General features: G+C 30.4%; 3 protein-coding genes across 3 annotated transcripts; 1 reads left to right on the top strand and 2 right to left on the bottom strand.

The window, feature by feature from the left end:
• Positions 1-189: 189 nt before the first annotated feature.
• On the bottom strand, positions 190-5,046 carry LOC8289502 (S-formylglutathione hydrolase). The gene is made up of 7 exons (XM_048373069.1): positions 4,738-5,046; positions 3,993-4,110; positions 3,248-3,295; positions 2,241-2,437; positions 1,925-2,023; positions 1,775-1,840; positions 190-628 (listed from the first exon to the last, which is right to left on the bottom strand). Exons 1-7 carry the CDS (start codon positions 4,882-4,884, stop codon positions 446-448), a joined length of 858 nt encoding a protein of 285 aa, XP_048229026.1. The 5' UTR covers positions 4,885-5,046; the 3' UTR covers positions 190-445.
• Positions 5,047-9,148: 4,102 nt separating this feature from the next.
• Positions 9,149-10,714, top strand: LOC8289501. Its single transcript, XM_025158168.2, has one exon. It carries the CDS (start codon positions 9,484-9,486, stop codon positions 10,447-10,449), a length of 966 nt encoding a protein of 321 aa, XP_025013936.1. The 5' UTR covers positions 9,149-9,483; the 3' UTR covers positions 10,450-10,714.
• Positions 10,715-15,510: 4,796 nt separating this feature from the next.
• On the bottom strand, positions 15,511-18,646 carry LOC8289500 (peroxisomal 2,4-dienoyl-CoA reductase [(3E)-enoyl-CoA-producing]). Its single transcript, XM_002523607.4, has 5 exons — positions 18,284-18,646; positions 16,746-16,905; positions 16,438-16,610; positions 16,135-16,357; positions 15,511-15,942 (listed from the first exon to the last, which is right to left on the bottom strand). Exons 1-5 carry the CDS (start codon positions 18,467-18,469, stop codon positions 15,788-15,790), a joined length of 897 nt encoding a protein of 298 aa, XP_002523653.1. The 5' UTR covers positions 18,470-18,646; the 3' UTR covers positions 15,511-15,787.
• Positions 18,647-22,552: the final 3,906 nt, after the last annotated feature.

A 22,552-nucleotide genomic window follows, 5' to 3' on the forward strand; every position in this document is an offset into this window, starting at 1 on the left:
TACATGTCTGGTGGTTTGCTGTAGCTCTTCCTTCCACGATACATTTCAGCTTAAAGAACCATGGCTTTTTTATTTCACTTGAAGCAAAGGATTAGCCTGGCTGTCAACTTAATTAATGCTGATGCTATAATGCTAACAGAGGACTTGTTAGCATTATCAAGTACCATGGCTGGTAGCATATAAAATAAATAAGTGCAAAAACAGTATTTAAACTACACTATATGAAAAACCACAGGAAATGTGTGGCTTTCATGCTACCAAGTTTTAAAGTAACAGTAATATGAGGGAATACATATGCTACTACATACTACATCTCCATCACATACATATGTATAATATTTTTATCTCCTGGGAAAGCAAAGGAGCAAGTACAACGTTTATTTAAGGTTCACCATATTGCTAGGAACAATCCTCCTGTCCCGTTACACAAATTTCCAGGCATGAATTACAGATTCAGCGCTTGTGCATGGTGGCGGATGTGATCATCGATGAAAGTGGAAATGAAAAAGTAGGAGTGATCATAACCAGGTTGCATTCGCAACAGAAGCGGAACATTAGCACTTCTGCATGCCTCCTCAAATTTCTGTGGCAGCAACTGCTTATCATGCAAGAACTTGTCATCTTCCCCCTGACCAAACACAGCAGCAAAGAACAAGAGCTCAAAAGCGAAAACCTGAAGTAAGGTAGGAAAAGGAAGTACACATACAAAGACTCCACTTTATGCAGGGGTGGGAGAAGAAAATTGGGCATTTCTTTAGAGAATGAAATCGAGAAACTCAGTGGCACATTATTTCAACCCGCTATTTGAAATCGAGAAACTCAGTGGCACATTATTTCAACCCGCTATTTGAAGGCTGACAGTTGATTCTTATTTTCTTTCATACAGTCTAAGCATCTTTACTTTTATGCAACAATATTGAATCTTCCATTAAATGTACAGGATGATAAGAGAACAAATTATGCTCCTATTTCCTTGGAGCACCCAAGATGATCTCAATCTTCAAAGACGAAGAGATATTACAATCACTCCTACTTGTAAATTTCAAGGTTCAGTCCCACTTCCACGATTGGTTTTCTTCATGTTATTGGCTAAATTTTTCAGCTGCATTTGTCAATTCCCAAACTTGTAAATCCCTCGATTCTTTCACCCAAAAGTTCCATATGAACCCAAATCCTGGGCACTCCACCATTGCAAACAAATTTTACCTCTCAACAGTAATTTTATCACAAATTTTTGTTTCAGTAATTTGCCAAATGCAGTAGGTGGGGCGGGGACTGTATGTTTGTGAGTACAATGTGAAAGTAAGATTAACATCTATATTTGTGATAGGATATAGATAACACTTCCAGAAAGACCTTTTATCATCTAAACCTATAAATTTCTGTTTGTACCAAGTTATTTTAACAGCATTATTTTACTTCGCATTGTATCTAAGTAGGTCATCTCAGTAAACTTAGGAATTATTGATTACATAGAACTTCACAAAGCATCCATTGCAAAATCAACTGCAAAAGATCGCTTTCCCCATCTTGGTCGACTGTGGAAAACCACACCCTAAATCATAATCTCAAAACGACATTAGAAAACAAGAAATAGTGGCATGCACAATATTTATTACCAACTAAATTACATTTTTGTTTGTACTTCTCTTAGCAACATTAATGTTCCTTGACTTAGTAATGGAAGAAGGAAAAAATAAATAATTTATTGAAGGTTTCGCGACAGTATTTCCATTTTGCAGGTTAAATCAAACTTAAAAGACATAAATTTTACCTGATCAATTAAAATGGTAGCTGATACATCATGGAACTTTGAAACCAGAGAAGTAGCATCATATTCCTGCAAATTCGCACCTTGATAATTACATCGAAATCATCTCAAAAAGTGTAAATCAAGATGTACTACATTCTTCAGGTCACTAACCTCCCAATCGCCTTTACTGCTACCAAGATAATTTGTGAAAGCTTTCTGGCCCCAGGGACAGTTTATAGGATTGGAAATCGGTGCAAATGCAGAAACTGACTGCAAAATGAGTAAAAATAAAGATAAAAAATCATGGAACAAAGACAAGAGCCTAAGTGACATAAATTGGTCATCTGATGACACATCTTCTCCTTCCAAAGAGGATTCTTCTCAAGGTATGCCTCAATGTTAAGACCAGAACTTCGGCTGGAAGGCATTTGGATTTCAATAATATCAATAATTGAAAAGAAAAAAAATAAATGATATGATGAACTACCTTGTACTTATCAAGATTTTTCAGGTAAATTGTTAAGGCACCATGGCCACCCATTGAATGACCAGATAAAGATGCCCTTGATGTATCAAGCTGCGGAAAATTGTCACTCAGAAGCTTTGGCAGTTCCTTGACAACATAGTCATACATACGCCAATTTTTCCACTTCTCCTGAGTAGCATTAAGATAAAATCCAGCACCTATTTGAGAAGAAATAAAACAAATTAAATTTAGATAATACTCATTTTTAAGTCAAGGGTTTGACACTAAGATCTGGTTCTCACAACTCTCTTGATGCTAAGCTAGACATGTCTGCATAAGTTGACCTCAACTAACTTATTTTCACAATCTATTACTTCACTTTTTCAAAATAGAGCAAAAATTGGATCATGTTAATACTATTTGGTTCCATCAACTTGCTATACAACTCAAGTAAACTCAACTAAGAATTAGTCCCAAGCTAGTTGGGGTCAGCTGTATGGATGCTCTTTTCTCCATTTCAAACTATTTTAGGCTATATGGACTTGCTATAAACATGAGAAAATGAATTTGATTCTTGAAGCCTTCTTGATATTCCTTTTCTATTTTACCAGAAGCACTACCAGAAAAACATGATGGCAATTGACAAACTTTCCAACTGAAAATCATAACTTTAAGAGATTTACACTTTGTGGTTTTGATGTGCTGCAGTCACTACTACTGCGTGAATCATTTAAAATGCATGATAGCATATTTCAACTCCTAACAGATAGCAGGAGTAATTAAACAATCCTTAACCACATAACTTATTGGTCTAACCATCTTCTGTACTCAGAATCATCATAGAGTTAACAACTCATTGATCCTAACAATGCTGTATACATCTCATAAAAAGACTAACTGAAACAAAGGAAGACTCAACAAGAGAATAAAAATTGGTATGCATATCATGTATAAGTATTTTCACAGTAGCATGTAAAAACTATCTGCAAATATTTCACAAGCTAAATTTACCAGCCTAATCTCCATACCTACACCAAAGTCCCAACTGTCTGCCTCTCCTTCCACATTCAGGCCTCCTGCAATACAAGAAAAAACAACTTGTCACCACAAAGGATTCTGGATCATGTCCACTAGCATATTCAAATTCTGAAACTTATAGTTTATTCTAAAGATAACTATGAAAAGAAATTGAAGCCCACTGAACAACAGCAAGTAATTGAGTATTCCATTCTAATCAAGATTTTATAAAACCATATTTAAGCATTATAAATTATTGCTTTATTAATGACATGAAACAATTAAATTCATATATCCTTAGGAAATCCAAGGACGGCGGTATCTGTAGACAACAAAAACTAGCAGAACTATTTAAGCATTCAAAATTCCTTGGTTTCAGGCAATAGAAAATATATATTTTTGGCTGGACCAGTGAATAATAAAAGAAGTTAATGCATTTATATAACCATGTGTCATGAACTGAGCGCATGCAGATAGGCAACACAAGCTTCTCTTACTAAATCCCTGGGACTTCTGATCCAAAGAATTCTAAAAGAGAAAGAAAAATATCAAACATAGGAACATCAGTATGGGCGTCAAGAAGAGCAATCAATACACTTAACTTAGTCTTCTGGTTGGTCAACAACATAGTCTCACATGGGGTGAATAATAGCAGAGTGAAATAGTAATAGACTCACAAATTACTAAATGACTATTTAGATCATATATATAAAAAGAAAAGAATGCTGATAGTTCTAAAAGGTAATGCGCACTTACTTGGAGATGTATCAGGGGCAATCAGTGCAACACCCTCAGATGAGGCAGCACGTTGAGCTCCTGACTTGATTATGAAGTTCTCATCAGTGCAGGTAAGACCGGAGAGAAAATAAAGGATCTGTTCAAAAACAAAGGCAATACCATTATGATATCTACCTATACATGTCTATATTACATCTATAGAGCTAAAAGTTGGAATTAACAGATAAAAGATTAATACAGATTATGAGACTAATTTATAGCTTAGTCTAGTCCCCTACTATCAAGTTTATATGTGAAATAATCAGATCAGGCTTGTAGAAAGACCAACAACATTTCATAACAAATCAGCAACTAAATCAGCTAAAATAAAATTAACGATCGTATACAGCAACCAATTAATATCCTTAAATTTAAAATTGACCACTAATTAAACACCCTTTCCACACACACACACACAAACACTAGACTACATCATTCTCTTATAATGCATAAATACTCCACCATTAAAACCCTGAGCACGCAGAATCATGAATTACATAGACAATCTAACTTCACTGATTAGCAATTAACAGAAACAGAAAAGACAAAGATCACCACGAAGCGGTTGCAAGGACTTAGAAATAAAATTAAAATCCTAGCAAATGATGTTATAGCCATGCCTGCGTGTGTGTATAAGAAAGCAAAAAGATTGGAAATTGGGATCTGGGTACAAAACATTATAGCGAAAGCGAAATGGGTTACAAAGAAAAGAAAAGAAAAGTACAGGAAATTTGTGAGAAGGAGAAGAGGAAGGAGGGAAATAGATGTGGAAAGTCATGGAGCAGCCGAGTGTTGGACTGAAATGTCTGTATCTTTTATTGTATCCTCCAAACATCTTTGAGCTACTGATTTCATTAGGTTTTGTTTCCATCTTTCTTCACTCTTTGAAGCTTTTGCCTTCTCTCTCTTGTGTTTCAGTTCTCTATGATGACTGAGGGACTGAAGCAAGTGATCTTTGTATCAGAGGGTTATCAAGGAGCCCTTTGCTGAAAAAGAATTTAAATTGTGTGTATTTAATTATTGGATATAACTGCATAGAGCAAATTAACCATTTATCCTAAGATTATTTATATTATGTCCTAAATTATTTAGATAGTTGGACCCATTAAAAAGATAGGTCAGACTTTTGCACTTAGGCCAGATTTGGATTTGCTAGCCCAAATCATGGTGCAGTTAATCCCCACTGCTTATAATATGGATTACAGTCCATGATTCCATATAGACCGGTAGCTATAAATATGGAAAATGAGAGTAAAACAGCTGTCTATTTTTTTCCAAATTGCATAAATGAAATCTTTTGTCTTCATTTTTTTCATTTCTTTTAGATTGTACGATTTTTAATATTTTTTAAATTATAATAAAATATATTTATAAAAATTAATATTATATTAATAAATATATTTATATATTTATAAAAATTATTCATTTATTCGAATGTTATATTATTGTTATAATTATTTCATCACACTATTTTAAATATTTTTATTTTGACATATATATTTATTTTTGACATATAAAATTTCTATTTTTTAAAATTATACTAAAATGGTTTCAAATTAATATTATATTAAAAATAGTATTTTAAATAACTATTTCTATATATTTATAAAAGCTAGTTGTTTGTCATTTATTCTACGACCGTCGTAATTAATTTGATTATAAATAATAATATAAATTGAATTTATATATAAAATTAAATAGATCTTTTAATATTTTATAATTATTTAAAATATATAAAAATAATAATGAATTAAATATTTTAAAGTCTTTATTAATTTTGTTTATATTTTAATATTTATTAATACAATAATATAAAAATTATCAATAAAAATAGAAAAAACTATAAAATTATACATAAATTTGAATTATACGTGTCATAAGTGCACGTATTAAAATTAAAAATCATGTGCGTAAGAATATAGTAACACATGTCAAAAAATAATTATTAGACCAGATATTAATATTTTTTTGTTCATTTATATGTACTAAAATGTTCATTTTCTATATGTATAATGTCCATCGGATGTAATATTTTATAATAATTAATTTTTTTTATATATAAATATTCATTATTTGTGAACTTAATATTCATTACTATTAATATTAGTGTTCATTTTGTTTAATGTATTATTCATTAGTGTTAATATTAATATTTATTATATAATGTTTATTGTCTATGCATATAATGTTCATCAATATTCTTAAATAAAAATATTGATTATTTATGAAAGTTTTTATTATTTTTTTATACATTATTAGAATTTTTTATGATTGATATAAATATTCATCATTTATAGGTATAATATTTATTAGTTTGTCAATGGAGATTTGTTATTAATAAAAATCATACCCACTTAATTCATTCAAATAAACATATATAATATAGACATAATATAAATCGTCTTTATACAGGTGGTAAACAGAAAATAAACATCAAGCTAAAGTTATACTACAAATATTTATATTATAGTACATATATATTTTTAACAAAATTAAAACAATAAACATTTTATATTTAAACAAAAACCATTCAGCACATGTTTAATGAATATAAATTAATAAATATTTAATATAAAATTAATAAACATAAATTTTTTTTTTTAAATTGCATATTCTCTTACAAATAAAATGGCGTCGGATGGATCCCTAAATCCGTAAAGCTATATGAATCAGGAGCCCATCTTATAATTTGCGATTAGTCCCTATGCTTAAATACTTAAGATGCAAACCCAATTCAAGAAAACTGGAAGACAAAAGTAATTATAGAACAACAAAGAATGGATGGCGGTCGGCAATTGAGTGGTTAAATTATAAAATTGAAAATCAGAGGAGAAGAAGGAAGTTGATGATATCGATTATCTGTTTAAAGGAGTGTTGATTATGCCTTCTTAAATAGCTAATGATGATAGATCAAAAATAGCAGTAGCAACAAGATGATGTTGTGCTATTAATTCAGCAGCAACAAATGAGAATGTTCGCATGTCTCATATTTTCTTTTCAACATCGATCGTGAAGAAGGATAATAATTCATATCGATGTATAAAATAATATATAAAGTAATTTTAAAATTTGTACGGAAAAAATTTAGTAAGAATTAAAGTATCACAAATCTGAAATAAACTCGTTATATGCTTAGTATATGCTATCTACTGTATACATTAAATTTTTTTTATATTTTTTTAGAAAATAATTTTTTGATATAATATATAATTGATATATTCCTTTTATGTTTATATTCATATAAAACACACATAATATAAACACAACAAAATCTATACTTATGATTTACATATATATATACCCGATATATACTGTTTTATGGGTTCTTACAAAATAGATCTAATTTTCTAGTTTTCTGAAAATCCGAGTTCTGAAATCTAATATTCATCTTTTACAACTTTTAAAACTTTAAGAAATTATATAATGAAGTCGTTTTTAATAATTTTAAACTAAATATATATCATTTAGACATATTTTAAATTGTAGATGTTATTTATTTGAACAAGAGGCTCAAAATTCTGAATTCGAATTAAAAAAAACAGTTTTATAAATATATATTTTTTGAAAGCGGCCATGAAAATGATTAATATGATCGCAAAATTACTACCACCAATGATCTTTTTTTTTTCTTTTCTTTGTCAAAATTTCTTTTTACAAAATTCACAAATAAAATTGTTAATATAACAATAGGGGTATAAAATATATTGATGGGTCATGTTTGTATTGTGTCAACCTCATAAGATACGATTAAGGATGAACACAATCTATTTAACATCTCTAGACCTTAATACGACACATGATTTAAATAGATTATATAAATACGATACGTGTAACACATTTATTTAATTAATTGTATAGTAACACGACTTGATATTTATGACACGATATATATAATATATTTATTTGAAATTAACAACTAAATTAATTAGTTGAATATAGTAATACATATAACGTGACACAATATATATAACGCATTTAATCAATTATATGATACGTTTCAAACCGTATCATAAATGGATAAACTCTAATATAGTAATTTTTTATGCTTTTAAGAAAATTTCGTTTGATCGTATCATGACCTATTTTGACGACCCTAATAAGTCCACCGTGATAAGTAAAAGAAAAGAAAAAAGAGAGTCTGCAAAAAACCTATGGAGTGAGCAAGGACCAAATAATGTATTTTGTTGGCCAATGTTCAAAGCTTTTAATATAGCAAGGCAGCCTTAGAATCTGGAACATTCCATAACTTCCCATTCTCAACATCGCCGACAAAACTCAGCCGCTATACTCTTTTCATTCTGCAATTTCATCCCTCCTTTTTTCCAAAATTAAAAACTTTGCCCTTTTCTTTTTTATTATTTCTAATGTAGACCGCCATTTATGAAATCATTACTGGAGTGTTAAATAACAATAGACAAATTATCTAAAAATCAAATCATTTGCTATTTTAAAATTAAGAATATTTCATTTTTAAATGAAATTGATTCCAATTAATATTAATTCAATTTGACTATAATAACGAAAATATAAAATATAAATGTTTATAACTTTCTAAAAATCAGAAAGGCAAAAATAGATCAATGGTATAATAAATTTATCAAATAGAATAGCAAAAGAAAACTTTTGAATTAATATTTTAAATGTTTATAGTAATTCTATAACGTAATAATGATATTTTTGACAATATTAATATATATCTGTATATATTATGTGATTTTTAATGATTTTATATAAGAAATCAATTAGGTCTATTAGCATCAAATTATTAATAATGACATTTAAAATTAAAATTATTAAATTAATTTACTATATCAATAATGATAATTTATTTTTTAAATACGTTAGATTTAGTTCTAAATTTTTTATAAATTATAGGCGTTTAGAAATAATTTTTATATATTTTATATAATAAATTATTAGTGAATAAAGATGATGTGGTAAATGACCGAAAAATATTTTTTATTTAATAGTTAAATTAAAAATGAATCGATGAAATTGTAAATACTTTAAATTCAAATATAATAAAAATACTTATACTAAAAAAGTAAAATATTAAAACCAATGGGATTCAAAATCTAAAAATCTAGCTCTAATGGAGCAATTTACCTGAAAGGAATCACTAAAAAACAAGTTAGAAAAAGAAAAGACATAAAAACTGCTAGAAAAAGAAATAATAATCCAGAAAAAGAAAAACAATTAAACATGTAATAAAAGAAATAAATAAAATCCGAAATCGGAAACTAGTTAAAAGATAACAAAGTGGCATCTGATCTAAGTTAACAGCTTCTTACCTTCTTGTCCCTTTCCTTCTCTTTGTTCCTCATTCTTTAGTTCTTTACCTCATCTCTCTTTCTTTCTTTCTTTCATTCAAGAATCTACATTAATAGAAGCCCTTTCTTTCTCTCTATAAACCCATTTTTCTTGATTATAATTACCATTATTGGATCAGTAATACCCATATAGAAACAGCATGGATCTGGCACCAGAAGAGCTTCAATTCTTGACAATACCAGATATTTTAAGAGAATCAATCTCTATCCCAAAGCGTTCTCCAAAGGCATTTTATCTCATAACCCTAACCCTAATTTTCCCTCTTTCTTTTGCAATCTTAGCCCATTCTCTTTTCACTCATCCTCTTTTATCTCAACTTGAAGATCACCCGTCTGCAGACCCATCTCAAACTCGTCATGAATGGACTCTTCTTTTGATCTTTCAGTTCTGTTATTTAATCTTTCTTTTTGCTTTCTCTCTTCTTTCTACTGCTGCTGTCGTTTTCACCGTTGCTTCTCTCTATACCTCAAAGCCTGTTTCTTTCTCTTCTACTATTTCTGCTATTCCCAAAGTTTTTAAGCGCTTGTTTGTCACTTTCTTATGGGTTTCTCTTTTGATGGTCCTGTATAACTCTGTGTTTCTTGTTTTCTTGGTTATTTTAGTTATTGCTATCGATGCCCAGAATCCCCTTTTAGTTATTTTCTCTCTGTTGGTCATTTTCTTGCTTTTCTTGGTCGTTCATGTCTATATTACTGCACTGTGGCACTTGGCTAGTGTGGTTTCTGTTCTTGAACCACTTTATGGGGTTGCAGCTATGAAAAAGAGTTATGAGCTGTTGAAGGGAAGGATTCGTGTTGCTGTGATTCTGGTTTTTGGGTATTTAGCTATTTGTGGAGTTATTGGTGGGATTTTTGGGTCTGTTGTGGTTCATGGAGGAGACAGCTATGGTGTTTTTACCAGAATTGTCGTTGGAGGATTTTTGGTTGGGGTTTTAGTGATTATAAATCTGGTGGGTTTGCTGGTGCAGAGTGTCTTTTACTATGTTTGCAAGAGTTATCACCATCAGGGAATTGATAAGATTGCTTTGCACGAGCATCTTGGTGGCTACCTTGGAGAATATGTGCCTCTGAAAAGCAACATTCAGATGGAGAACTTGGATGTCTGAGGAGGGGAGTGCAAACGGATAAAGGATTGGCATCATTTGTAAGTTTCTATGTACGTAATCTTTGATGCAAATATGTGGAATCATTTGATGTTAGGTACTTCTTAAATTTAGCATTTTCAATAAAAATTTGGAGAAGTACTTTGTTTTAGCAGTTTGTATTTTACTGAGTTTTAGGTATTAAGCTATCTCAAGTACTGAAAACTTTTGTTTGATGGTGACTTTGTATAACAGATTATTGGTACAATATAGATCTTATTTTCATGTATCTTAATGCCAATATGAGAATCATATGTTGGTTTTATGAACGGTAAAGAGCCAGATAGGGAGCTATTTCCCATCCCACCCCATTTATCTAATGCCATCTCCACAGGGAATGTAGATTTCTGCCCTGCTCGGGGCAGATCCTGTGTGGCACCCTATCCCATTACTATGGTCTAGTTGGTTTTGTAGTTAGTTCTTGGAATGATAATTTGTATTCAGTTTGTTAGTCTTGTCCAATGAGAATTGGACTATGGGTTTACCTCCCTGTGATATTGAGATTGCCATATTTTTGTTTATTCTTTTTGTGGTATGTTTCTCTAAAGCAAGTTCCAGCAAAATTAAAATAAAATTAATAGTAAGCGGTGTCTAAAGTGAAGGCCTTTGAAGTTCTTGCTCTGTTATTAGGAAAATAGTTAGTTAGCTTTTTGTTATTGAATTCATGTTGTTTGAACTGGCTGTGGGTTCTTTCTCGAGGTTAATTGACCTGTATTCATGTTTTAGATATAGATGCATGTTGCTTCTCTGTTCCTCTTTGTTCTTGGAGTTCACATGTTTTTCTCGAGACTGCCTATGTAGAGAGAGTATTTTGGAGCTCAATTGAGATTGAGATTTTGTTCCATTAGACCCAGTTCGGTCAGATCAGTTCCATAATCTAGCTTGCCCGGGCCGGGTTTGAAGTCTTTGGTCGGGCCGGCCGTAATGAATGATCGTTGTTCGAGAACAAAACAAGCAGTCTGTAACACTAACAGATATACAATTTTGAAGTGTACTAGACCAGGTTGTGCTGTATTTAGCCATTTATTAGTGAGTGACCATGAGTCTCTTCGGGCTTTTAGGATTTGTTTGCTCCTGTGTCTGTGGGTGGCATTAGACATAAGTAGCTTGGTTCTTTTTCTTTCTCGTTCTTTTTTTTTAATCTTTTGTTTATAAGAATTGCTGTAGCTTCATGGAAATGTACAGACTGAGATTTATTTGCTTATGCAAGAACTCGGGATTTATTTTTTGTAGCCTTGTATTTCCATTGCTCGGTTTCCTATTGGTCTCTTTTATTTTGCATCACTCCCTTTTCTATCTTTTACATGATAAGCTCTCTAAGATAAGGAAAGGCTAGGTTAATTGATGGTGAGAGAATTTGTTGATTTGTTGTATGGTATGTCAGCATCCAGGTGTTTTGGTTAGAGTTGTTTACTGAAAGGTGACTGCGATGTCTGAAAGATGTATTTCCACTTGTCTGGTACCGATCCTTTAGACCCTCTAGAAATTATCAAGTCTGTTTCATTATAAGGTGATAGAAGGAGCTTCATCTTCATACCCTTGAAGGAAGTCGACCAAAGATCAGAATTGAGGGATCAAGACATAGGGTTTCAAGCCTTTTTTAGCCGTATCTCGTATATTGTGTGTATTTCTATGTGAATCTGTGAAGTTCTTGGGCAGTACTTAGATCTGATAGTCCTGTTGCTATTTCTTTGGTTTATTTGTATTATACTTTTGCACATTCCTTTACATCTTCTACGCGGTGGAAGCTTTTTGGGCTTTCTCTTCCCTTTATTTATCTTTGGGTTCCTTGGGTTAGAAGTTAGAATATGACACAGACACTGCCTTATTACTCTTATGAATAAAGAATTGGAAAAGGAGGACACAAAGTGGTAGTTATTTCCATGAGATAATGTCTGGCAAACTCTAGTAATTGTTAAATGCATTGTTATATGTTTTAATTATTTGGCACTAACATAAGTTAAAAAGGTAAACAAGGTGAAGCTGTGCAGCCACTGGCACAAAAGGTCTCTTACAAGGGCAACTTTTGGTTCTTATAAATGCTACCAAGTACCCTATAGTTTTGTTATGTGTATGGGATTTGGCATGTGTCATTAGCATGTTTTGTGTTAATTAATAAGTGTTTTGATTTGGTAATCTCAGGTACCACATAAACTACCTGCTTGCATATCCCACCATTTGAGTTTCCAACAAAACAATTATTTCATGAGACTGAAAAAAAAAAAAAAAAGTAGTGAAAAATACTTTAACCGAATTATTCAAAAACTTTCAATGGTCTGAAAATATTTTATTATTCTTTTATAATACTGTTTCTTTTTATTTTATAATACTGTTTCTTTTAGGGATAACTGTGTTGAAATTCAATTTATAGAATTGAGTTGTTATATATAATAGAGAAAATTACAAATTGGGTGCTTTAACTTTTTTGTTTTTTCTATTTTGGTGTTTAAACTATTTTTGGTTCAATTAAGTGTTTGAACCCGGTGAAAATATTCAATATAGTGTTTCTAGCCGGTTTTACAGGTTAAAGTGCTTATTTGACTTATTTTAAAGAGTAAATTAATTTAAATATTCTTTTCCAAAATAATATCATTTTTTATTTTTATTTTTATCCATTTTGAAACTATTTTTTTAAATTCGTTTGTTCCTCAAAAGATTAAAAGAAAAAAAGTAAAATAATTTTATTTTTCTGTTTCATTCAAATAAAAATTAAAAAAATTAAATGTTATTTACTTTTTATTTTTATTTTTATGTATTCACCTCAAAAATAAAAATAAAATATATATTTTCACTTCAAAACAATAAAAGGAAAAAAAAAAATATTAAGTGTTAAAAAAATAATTTTTAGAAGTTAAAAAATGATGAGTACATATTCTTTTAAAATGAATAAAAATTAAAAGAATTTAATCCAATATTTTCTTTAGTGCTAAAAGAAGATTTGATAGATCATAAAAAAAAGATTAAAAAAATTTATAAAAAAGAGAAAAGAAGAAATAGAAAAAATTATAAGTAAAGATTAATAAGGAATTTAGGTCATTTTATGAGTAAAATGAATTAAATTAGGTAAAATGTACCAAAATTACCCTTAAATTTTAAGTTGGAACAATTAAGCTTTTACATTACATAATATGAAACAATTAGGCTCCTCTATATAACTTGGTTACAACTATTGTTAATTATTTTGTCTAAAGATACAGATAATCTCTTAAACTTTTGAATAAATATCAATTAAGCTCTTAAATTCTAAATTATAATAATTAAACCCTTAAATTAAATAATATGAAACAATTAAACCCTTTTATGCAACTTTGTTACTACTATAAATAATTATTTTTATCGATAACGACCCAAACAAATTGACAAGCAATAGCATAAAAACACTTAGATTATAAATTCTATTTTTTTATATTTTAAAAAATGCCAAATAAAAACATAATACAAAAATTAAAATAATTATTTTAACAAAAAAAATAAAATAAAACCTATGTGTGAAAAATAAAAGAATTAAAGATAAAATCTAGGTGTGAAAAACGAAAGGGTTTTTATCTTTTTTCTTTTGTTGAAACAATAATTTTTTAGTTTAAGGGCTTAATTGTTCCACCTTATAGTTTAAGGATTCAAGTGAGATTTAGTCAAAATTTTAAAGGATTATTGGTACCTTTTATCAAAATAGTTAATGCCAAAAGTAATGGAATTGCATAGAGGAGTTTAATTGTTCCATATTATTTAATTTAAGGGTTTAATTATTCCGACTTAAAATTTAAGAGCTTAATCGAGATTCGACTAAAAGTTTGAAGAGCTGTTCGTACTTTGTGCAGTTAAAATTATTACTTTAATCCATAAATCTTGTAAGACACCATAAGATATATAAAATTAGGAAATTTAAAAATTTGATTGAATAAAAAAATAATTCAAATATTGAAATAGAAAAAAATTAAAAAATTAAGACGCTGAATTTGTAATTATTCCTATATTATATCTTAATTTAAATTCAAATGACAGAATTGATTTTATATGTATATATATACTCATGCACATTCAAATGCATGGTTATTATTAATACCATCTTATTGTTTTTCTTTTTACCTATGAATACCACAAACATAATATATTCTTTTTTCACCTATCACGATCATAACTTACACAAATTCAATTTCTAATTATTGGTACTACAATTTAAACTTTTACTTATGTATCTCCTCTTATTCTATTTTATTTTATTGAGTTTATTTAAAGTTTTGAACTAAAGTCTTAAAATTAAGGTACAAGCTCTTTATTCCTTTTTTAAAATTTAAGGATTTTAGTCTTTACCAACTTGTAAATTATTTGTTCTATTTATAATTCATGGTTTAAGATCATTAATATTTCTTTTAATGTTAGAACCTAAAAGAAAATTAGTCAATTTGGGATAGTGCCATTTGATGTTTGATTTCTTTTTTTTTTTTTTAAAAGAAAAACTGGAATTGAGTAAGATATTAGTGATTTTCAAATAATCAAACTAAACTGCTCAATTCTCAACTACTTTGTTCCCCTCGAAGCAAGTCTACTTCTTTAAAATTGAATTTCTTTAACTCCCTTTCAAAATAAGTGAAAAGAAGGCCACCATTAATGATGAATATGAATTGAGGAAACTTCAAAAACTTTTAAAATTAAATTTTTATAATTGTACCATAATATAAAAATCTCCTTCCAATCTGCTTCGATCTTTTTAGAGAGTTCAGATTCAAATTCAGAAATTTGAGTATGTTTCGATCTTTTCAGACAGTTTAGATTCATAAATTCGAGTATAACGAGATGATGGGACAATGAAAATTTAATTTTTTCTTAATTTTTGTTTCATAAAAAACTAATAATTTTTTTTAACTATAACTATTTGCAATTAACTTAAAATTTATTGAAAAAAATTAAATTAAGAATAAAAAAAATTAAAATTAGTAAAATTTACATGTTACATATCTTTAATAACTGCATAATAAAATAATATAACATGCTCACTTCTAATAGAATGATATTATGAAACTAGAATTAATCAATACTTAATGTTTGTAACTTTAGATTTCTTATATTTGGACTAACAAATTATATTGGTGAAGACATTAGGCACCAATCACAAATGATGTAGACAATTCTTTCGAGCAATATTTATATATAATATGCTTGGCTTCATGTAAAAATATTTAACTAATTTTAAATAGAGAAAATCGATAAATAACTTAAAATTTCTTAGTTTCAGCTTCATCAAATTCGTAATGTTATCTTGTAACTGGAACTTGCATGTAGTTCTCCATATAATGAAGGGGAATCAAAGCTTGCTCTTTGGAACCCCAACTGGTGCATTTTTAGACCTCTTCTCCACAACTCGAGACAGTTGCTTCACTGCATCTTTCGGAAGATGGGGAGGTTTTCTCAGCCAATCCCCTCCATCAACCACCAATATTGTTCCATTGACATGTTTTCCTAAGGGTTCAAAGAAAACATTAAGAAGAACTCTATCATGAACTTTAAGATGCACTTTGCGTCGCAAATTTCCTTTCTTTACAGCACAAAAATATCCAGGTTTAAAAATTTCTTTTGCAGGATTGACTTGAGCTTGGTGCGCATGCATTAATATAGAGCAGAAGAAAAGGGTAATGGATAACAGGCACTAACCTGCATCAGAAGTGAGATATAAAGCAGCCATAGCTATATCCCATTTCTCCCCCAGTTTATCTAGAGGCAACTTCTCTTTAGCTTCTCTCAAGATCTCCTCCGGTGCAAGTTTACTAAGTCCGGCAGTATCTCCAATAGGCCCTGGTGCAATCCCATTCACTTTAATATCATATTCTGTCCCCCATTCCAATGCCAAGCTTCTCGTAATGCTATCAACTGCTGCCTGTACACAATTCAGCATTTTCAAGAGATCTAATACAGCTTAAGAACCTAAAGTTCAATGTGTAGACAATTGAAACTAACCTTTGCAGCAGATACATGAATTTGATACCAAGTAGCTGTATAATGTAGAGTTGCACTTATATTTATTATTATTCCACCACCAGTAGATGGGTCCTTCCCTTGTCCCCCTTTCTTGAGATACTTAAATGCCTCATGGCACATAGTAAAAGTGCCAACAGAGTCTATGTCTATCACTGCAGAAAATAATCAAAATTGATATAACCTACCATATCTATGGAAAGAAAGAAGCAAATTCTAATTCATAAATATGCAAGTAATCCTTCCCACCTATAACAATTATGCAAGATTCATGACTGTGAAGCAACTACCTGTTCGGAAGCCATTAGGGGATAAATCCTCTGATGCAACAAGAAAATTGCCAGCTGCAGCATTCACAAGAATGTCAAGCCTGCCAAAATGTCTAACAGTTGATTCCAGAATTTTCACTGCATCATCTTTCTTGCGAACATCTCCTTCAAGTCCTATAGCCTGCAATGTGATCCAAATTGCATTTCTAGTCATTAATTCATAAATTAATTTAATTATCCACCTACTTAAAAATCTTGACAGTAACACTTTTTCAGCATTTCATACAGCAATCCAAGTGGTCAAGTACCTGCCCTCCTGTAGTATAAATTGCAGGAAATTTAAATTCTAGATTCCTCTTTGCCTCACTCGGATTCAGTAATAAGGAGGAAATAAAAAAACAAGAAAAGCATTTATATACATCTGTGGAAGCATTTATAGCAATGGAATAAAGCAGCAACATTTAAGTGCAGCACTGAGTCATGAAATTACATCAGTTTAGTTATTTCATTATTATACTAGGAAGATCCTAAACTCCCCCTTTGCCTCAGTTGGATTCAGTAATAAGGAGGAAACAAAGAACAAGAAAAGCCTTTATATACATCTATGTAAGCATTTGTAGCAAGGGAATAAAGAAGCAACATTCAAGTCCAGCACTGGGTCATAAAATTACATCAGTTTAGTTATTTCATTATTACTATATGCACTGGGAAGATCCTAGATTCCCCATTTGCCTCAGTATTCAGTGATAAGGAGGAAACAAAAAGACAAGATTTCCCTTTAGATACATCTGTGAAAGCACTTGTAGCAAGGGAAGAAAGAAGCAACATTTAAGTGCAGCACTGGGTCATATAATTGCACCAGTTTAGTTATTTCATTATTATTGTATGCAATAGGAAGATTCCAGAGTGTTAATTCTTGAGTGGAAACACTATGAACTTCTACGTCTGTTTGTTCATCATCAAATCAAAGCATAGTCAAATTCATGTTCTAACTTCTAAGAAAAAAGCAGAGTTTCTTGCTAATTGCACAGCATGATTCAGTTCTCCTCCTCTTCATGGTTCAAAAAAGCTGTCCTGGAAACGACTGACCAACTGAGATAAGAGCCATGAAAGGGTTCATTTAGCAACACATATCACATAGGTAAAGTTATGTTCTTTTTCACCCTATTAATCTTTCTTTTTTCTTTTGGTTTCAGAAAGGAAGATTTTAACCAAATGGGCCTTAATTATTAGAAGGATGATTCACTATGTCAAAGTGATAGAGGTAAGATCGAGGATGATTTTTGGAAAGAGTCAACTCTGGAGGCTTCAAAAGTCTCTCTAGAGTTCTTGAAATTGCATATATATATAATCTTGAACAGGGCCATCTGATAAAATCATAGAAAACCAACCCAATTGTGAGGATGGATTGCAGAACCTATTTTCATTAGTTATATGGAAGACCAGTAGTAGTACCTCAGATTTTCCTACGGTTTCTCAGCAACCAAGCATGTTAACAAAAAGATATAACTGAACACATGCATCAATAATAAGTAACAAAAACGACAAGGGAAAATTACAGGGATTCCAAGGGAGTGAAGGGAAGCAACAGCAGAGAGAAGAACATTTTTGCGACGACCCATGATGGCAATGGAAGCACCATGTTTACCCAATTGAAGTGATATCTCATACCCAATTCCTGAACCACCTCCCGTTATCAATGCCACTTTTCCTTTCAGTATATCTCCTTTGAAAGGCGATTCCATCGATGAATCGGTCTTTTCTTCTTCACCTTTTCTCTTTCAGAATCTCTCAATTTTTTCTTTGGACAAAGAGGTTGTTAATTCTTTTTGATTTTTTATGAGAATTTAAAGAATCTGGGGTCATTCGCCATAAGGACAACGTGAACAATGCATAGTGAGGTCCAATTGGGTGAAAATGTCAAATGAGGCCATAAATGAGATTTTCGGTAAAAGAAGACACTACTTTAATATTTGTTTGGGGACTTTTGTGGCTAAATTACACCCACGTCTCTAAATTTTAAGCCTGATATCACTAAATTTTTTAAATTTCAATTCATAATACTACACTTTGTAAAGTTCTACTTTAGTAACATTAAACTCCTTTCTCTTAAATTTTGTTAGCTCGACTGACGAAAAACTGACGAGGCAGTCAAAGTGGAGGTGCAACGAAAAGTGTCATATCTTTCATTACTCACTTCAATTATACTCTCACCCATGGTGAGCGTGTAATATATTGAACACTGAATTATGCATGCAAAATGGACCACTTTTTATGCAGCTTTTTGTCTTTTCTTTTTAAAAGTTGAAATCAATTTATTATAGTCTTTTGGACAAACAATGGTAAAATGGATAGTAAAGTTACAATGGTAATATTTTTAAATAAAAAAATTATCTATTAATAAGTAATATATTTGTTTCAATTAATCAATTCTAATACTTTGACTCAAAATTTTCTATCAACTCATTCAAAAAAGAAATACTTTCATTTTTATTTTCCTCATTATGGATGAGAATGCAAGACATTTATATCAAATAATCAAAATTCTTCCTCTTCACAAATCAACACCATCAAATTTTTTATATTTTAGTATGGAACAAAATATGCAAAATTATGAATATCTCCCAAGTTTACCCATCGAACCATCCACCAAATTTTCCATATCCATTTTTTATGTATCTAGCGCTGGGATATTTTGGTTCATCTATGGCAAATTATTATATGTTGAGATATTATACTCTACTGTGACTTCTGGAAATCTAAAGACTCGGAGGGAGTCAAGGAAAGATTTTGATTCTATTACCGAGCAAGAAAATACAACACGGACACATTCCATCCTAAAAGCTAAATATAATATTCCTTAGATTATTTTATATAGTTTTATTTTATGTGGTTTATTTTATGTATTTTTATTTATATAATTTAATTCTATAATAAAATATTTGTAGTTGTAAAATTAACCGTTGGAAAACTATCCATTATAAAACTAGCGGTTGGAAACCTAGCCGTTGTAAAAACTATTCGTTGTAAAACTATCCACAACTAGAAATCTATAAGTAGTAGGCTCGACACATTGAAACAACATAATCAACATACTTCAAAATGTCTCAATATCCTGATCCCTCTCATATAGAAGACGTAAAAGAAATTTTAGTCGATGAAATGATGGACGACAGTGATGAGAAAATTATTGTATTATTGGAACAGTAGTAAAGGAAACAAACATATGAAAGTTCTAATATCCTTCCATACAAGCGCAGGTATTACAATCGAAAGCGTGATATCAACACAGCTATCCGACAATTAGCGTACGGAGTGCCGGTTAACCATTACGATGAATATATAAGGATCAGTGAAACCATTATAATCAAATTTTTATCACAGTTTTGTTAATATGTGATAGAGATTTATAGAGAATAATACTTGAGAAGGCCTAACATTAATGATGTTCAACATTTACTTCAATTGCATTCAGAGTGCCATGGCTTTTCCGACATGCTTGGTAGAATTAACTGCATGCACTGGCATTTGAGGAATTGCCCAATCGCATGGAAAGGTCTATTTACTCAAGGTGATCAAGGAGTTCCCACAATAATGCTAGAAGTAGTCGCGTCAACAAACTTATGGATATAGCATGCATTTTTTGGCGTTGCAAGGTCTAACAACGACATAAATATGCTCAATCAATCTTCACCATTTAGCAACATATTGTAAGGAAATACTCTTGATATTCAACTTACGATAAATGGCAAACAATACAAAAAATGTATTATTTGACAGATGGCATATATCTAGAATAGGCGACTGTGGTCAAAAGTTTCACATATCCAAAAGATCAAAAGATGATCAAGTTTAAGCAAATACAAGAGCCTGCTAGAAAAGATGTCCTGCGAGCATTTGGAGTGCTCCAATCTCGTTAGGCAATTATACATGGCCCTACTCGCTTTTGACACAGAGAAAAATTGAAAGATATAATGTACACATGCATCATATTACATAATATGATTATCGAGGATGAATGAGATGCAATAACAAATTGGGATGAAGATGATGAAAATCCTATGATTCTTCTTAGTCAAGGTCCTGTCCAAGATTTTCAATATTACCTTCAATGAAATGCGGAAGTACGTAATTGTGAAGTACATCAACTTCGATAGGACTTGGTCGAGCATATTTGGGAACAGTTTGAAGGCAATGACAGCGATAATTAGTATTTTATTATATTATTACTTTTGCTTCAATTTGTTTAAAGTGTATAATAAAGTTAAATAAATTAAATTAAATACTTTTAATTAAGTTATAATAATTAATATAGTGTTGGGTATTTATTCAATAATTTTTAAAAATAACAATTTCTTATTTTTAGAAGTCACAAAAATATAATATTATTTTTAAGATATATTTTTAAAATTTTAATAAATTAATTATCTATTAAAAATAACTTATTTATTTATGGGATATATATTGTGAGTTACTAAAATAAATATATGATTTGATTGAGGTCCATGCTATTATACTTTTTAAAGTGTAATCTATAAGGAGGGGGAATTTCTTCCTCTTTCACCAAGCCTAAGTCGTTCTAGTGAGAAATTGGTAGTGAAAACTCATAGTTTTTGGCGAGTGGGGTGTGGTCCGATGAGCTAGATGAAGAACCAGGCATTTGGGGACAAGTTTGAATGAATTTGATTAATGAATGAGAGAGCAATCAAAGAAAGAAGGTAGATAGAAGTTAGAAGCGTTAAAAGGAGAAAAGAAAGGAGAAAAGAATAAGGGATATGTTCTAAAATAATAAATTACCACTTTGGTCATTGACCGTTAAATTACATTTTCACCCATGGCTGACAAAATTACTTGTTTGGTTCTTAAAGTGGGAAAATCACTATTCTTCATCTTGAAGCAGAAATTATTCAAGAAGGCAAAAGCACTTATCGGTTCATCATCTGAAAGTAGGAATTTTACCAAATCACAACCCGAAATAGAAATTACAACTCTTTATTTCCCGAAGTGGAAACCTAGACAATTAGTGGTAAAAGTGCCCATCACCTAGAAACTCGAAAAAACGAGCAAAGTTTCTAAATCAAAGTAAGAGGGAGATCTCTGCATTTATCTTGGGGGGAGATCTTCAAGATGTAACGGGCAAAATCCCCAATATAAGCTAGATAGAAAATATGCACCAGAGAGCTAGAGAAATTCTCTACACACACAGATTACTCTGAGGAAGATCTTTGAGATATCACGAGCCTATAAAGCGAAGCTTCTACATCTCTTATATCTTTTTTTTTTATATCATTGATATTTTATGATTTATCTCGATTTATTTAACCATGAATATATTTATAAATCTCAATAAACCAGGGGTAAACTAAGCACCCTTTTTCTAAATCTAGATATCTATAGAATTACATAAAATTCGATGATGAAAATTATTTCTCTAGAAACTCATAGAATTGAGAAAAGTCAAAATTCTAGTTAGGATTACAAGTAATTGAGAAAAAGTATTATTTTTCGAAATTAATTGGACTAAATTGATAAAAAATAATAAGTTTTTGGGTGAAAATCAATCAAATTGCTAAGTATAAAGACTAAATTATGAATATTTCTAAAATTTGCATACCGACTCTACGTACAGTTAATCGGCTTTGCACAGTGCTTGTTGGCCTAAAACTCAAATTTTTGCGTCATTCTTCGGTTTTTTCGATTTTAAACATCAAGAATTATTAAAATAAATTTACTAGAAGGTTTTTATTGATAATTATTTAGCTTTTAAGTATTTTTTTATAATTAAATGGATTTTATTGATAATTATTCCAATTATTTTAAAATCTATA

Source organism: Ricinus communis, chromosome 4, assembly GCF_019578655.1.
Source record: "Ricinus communis isolate WT05 ecotype wild-type chromosome 4, ASM1957865v1, whole genome shotgun sequence".
NCBI lineage: Eukaryota > Viridiplantae > Streptophyta > Magnoliopsida > Malpighiales > Euphorbiaceae > Ricinus > Ricinus communis.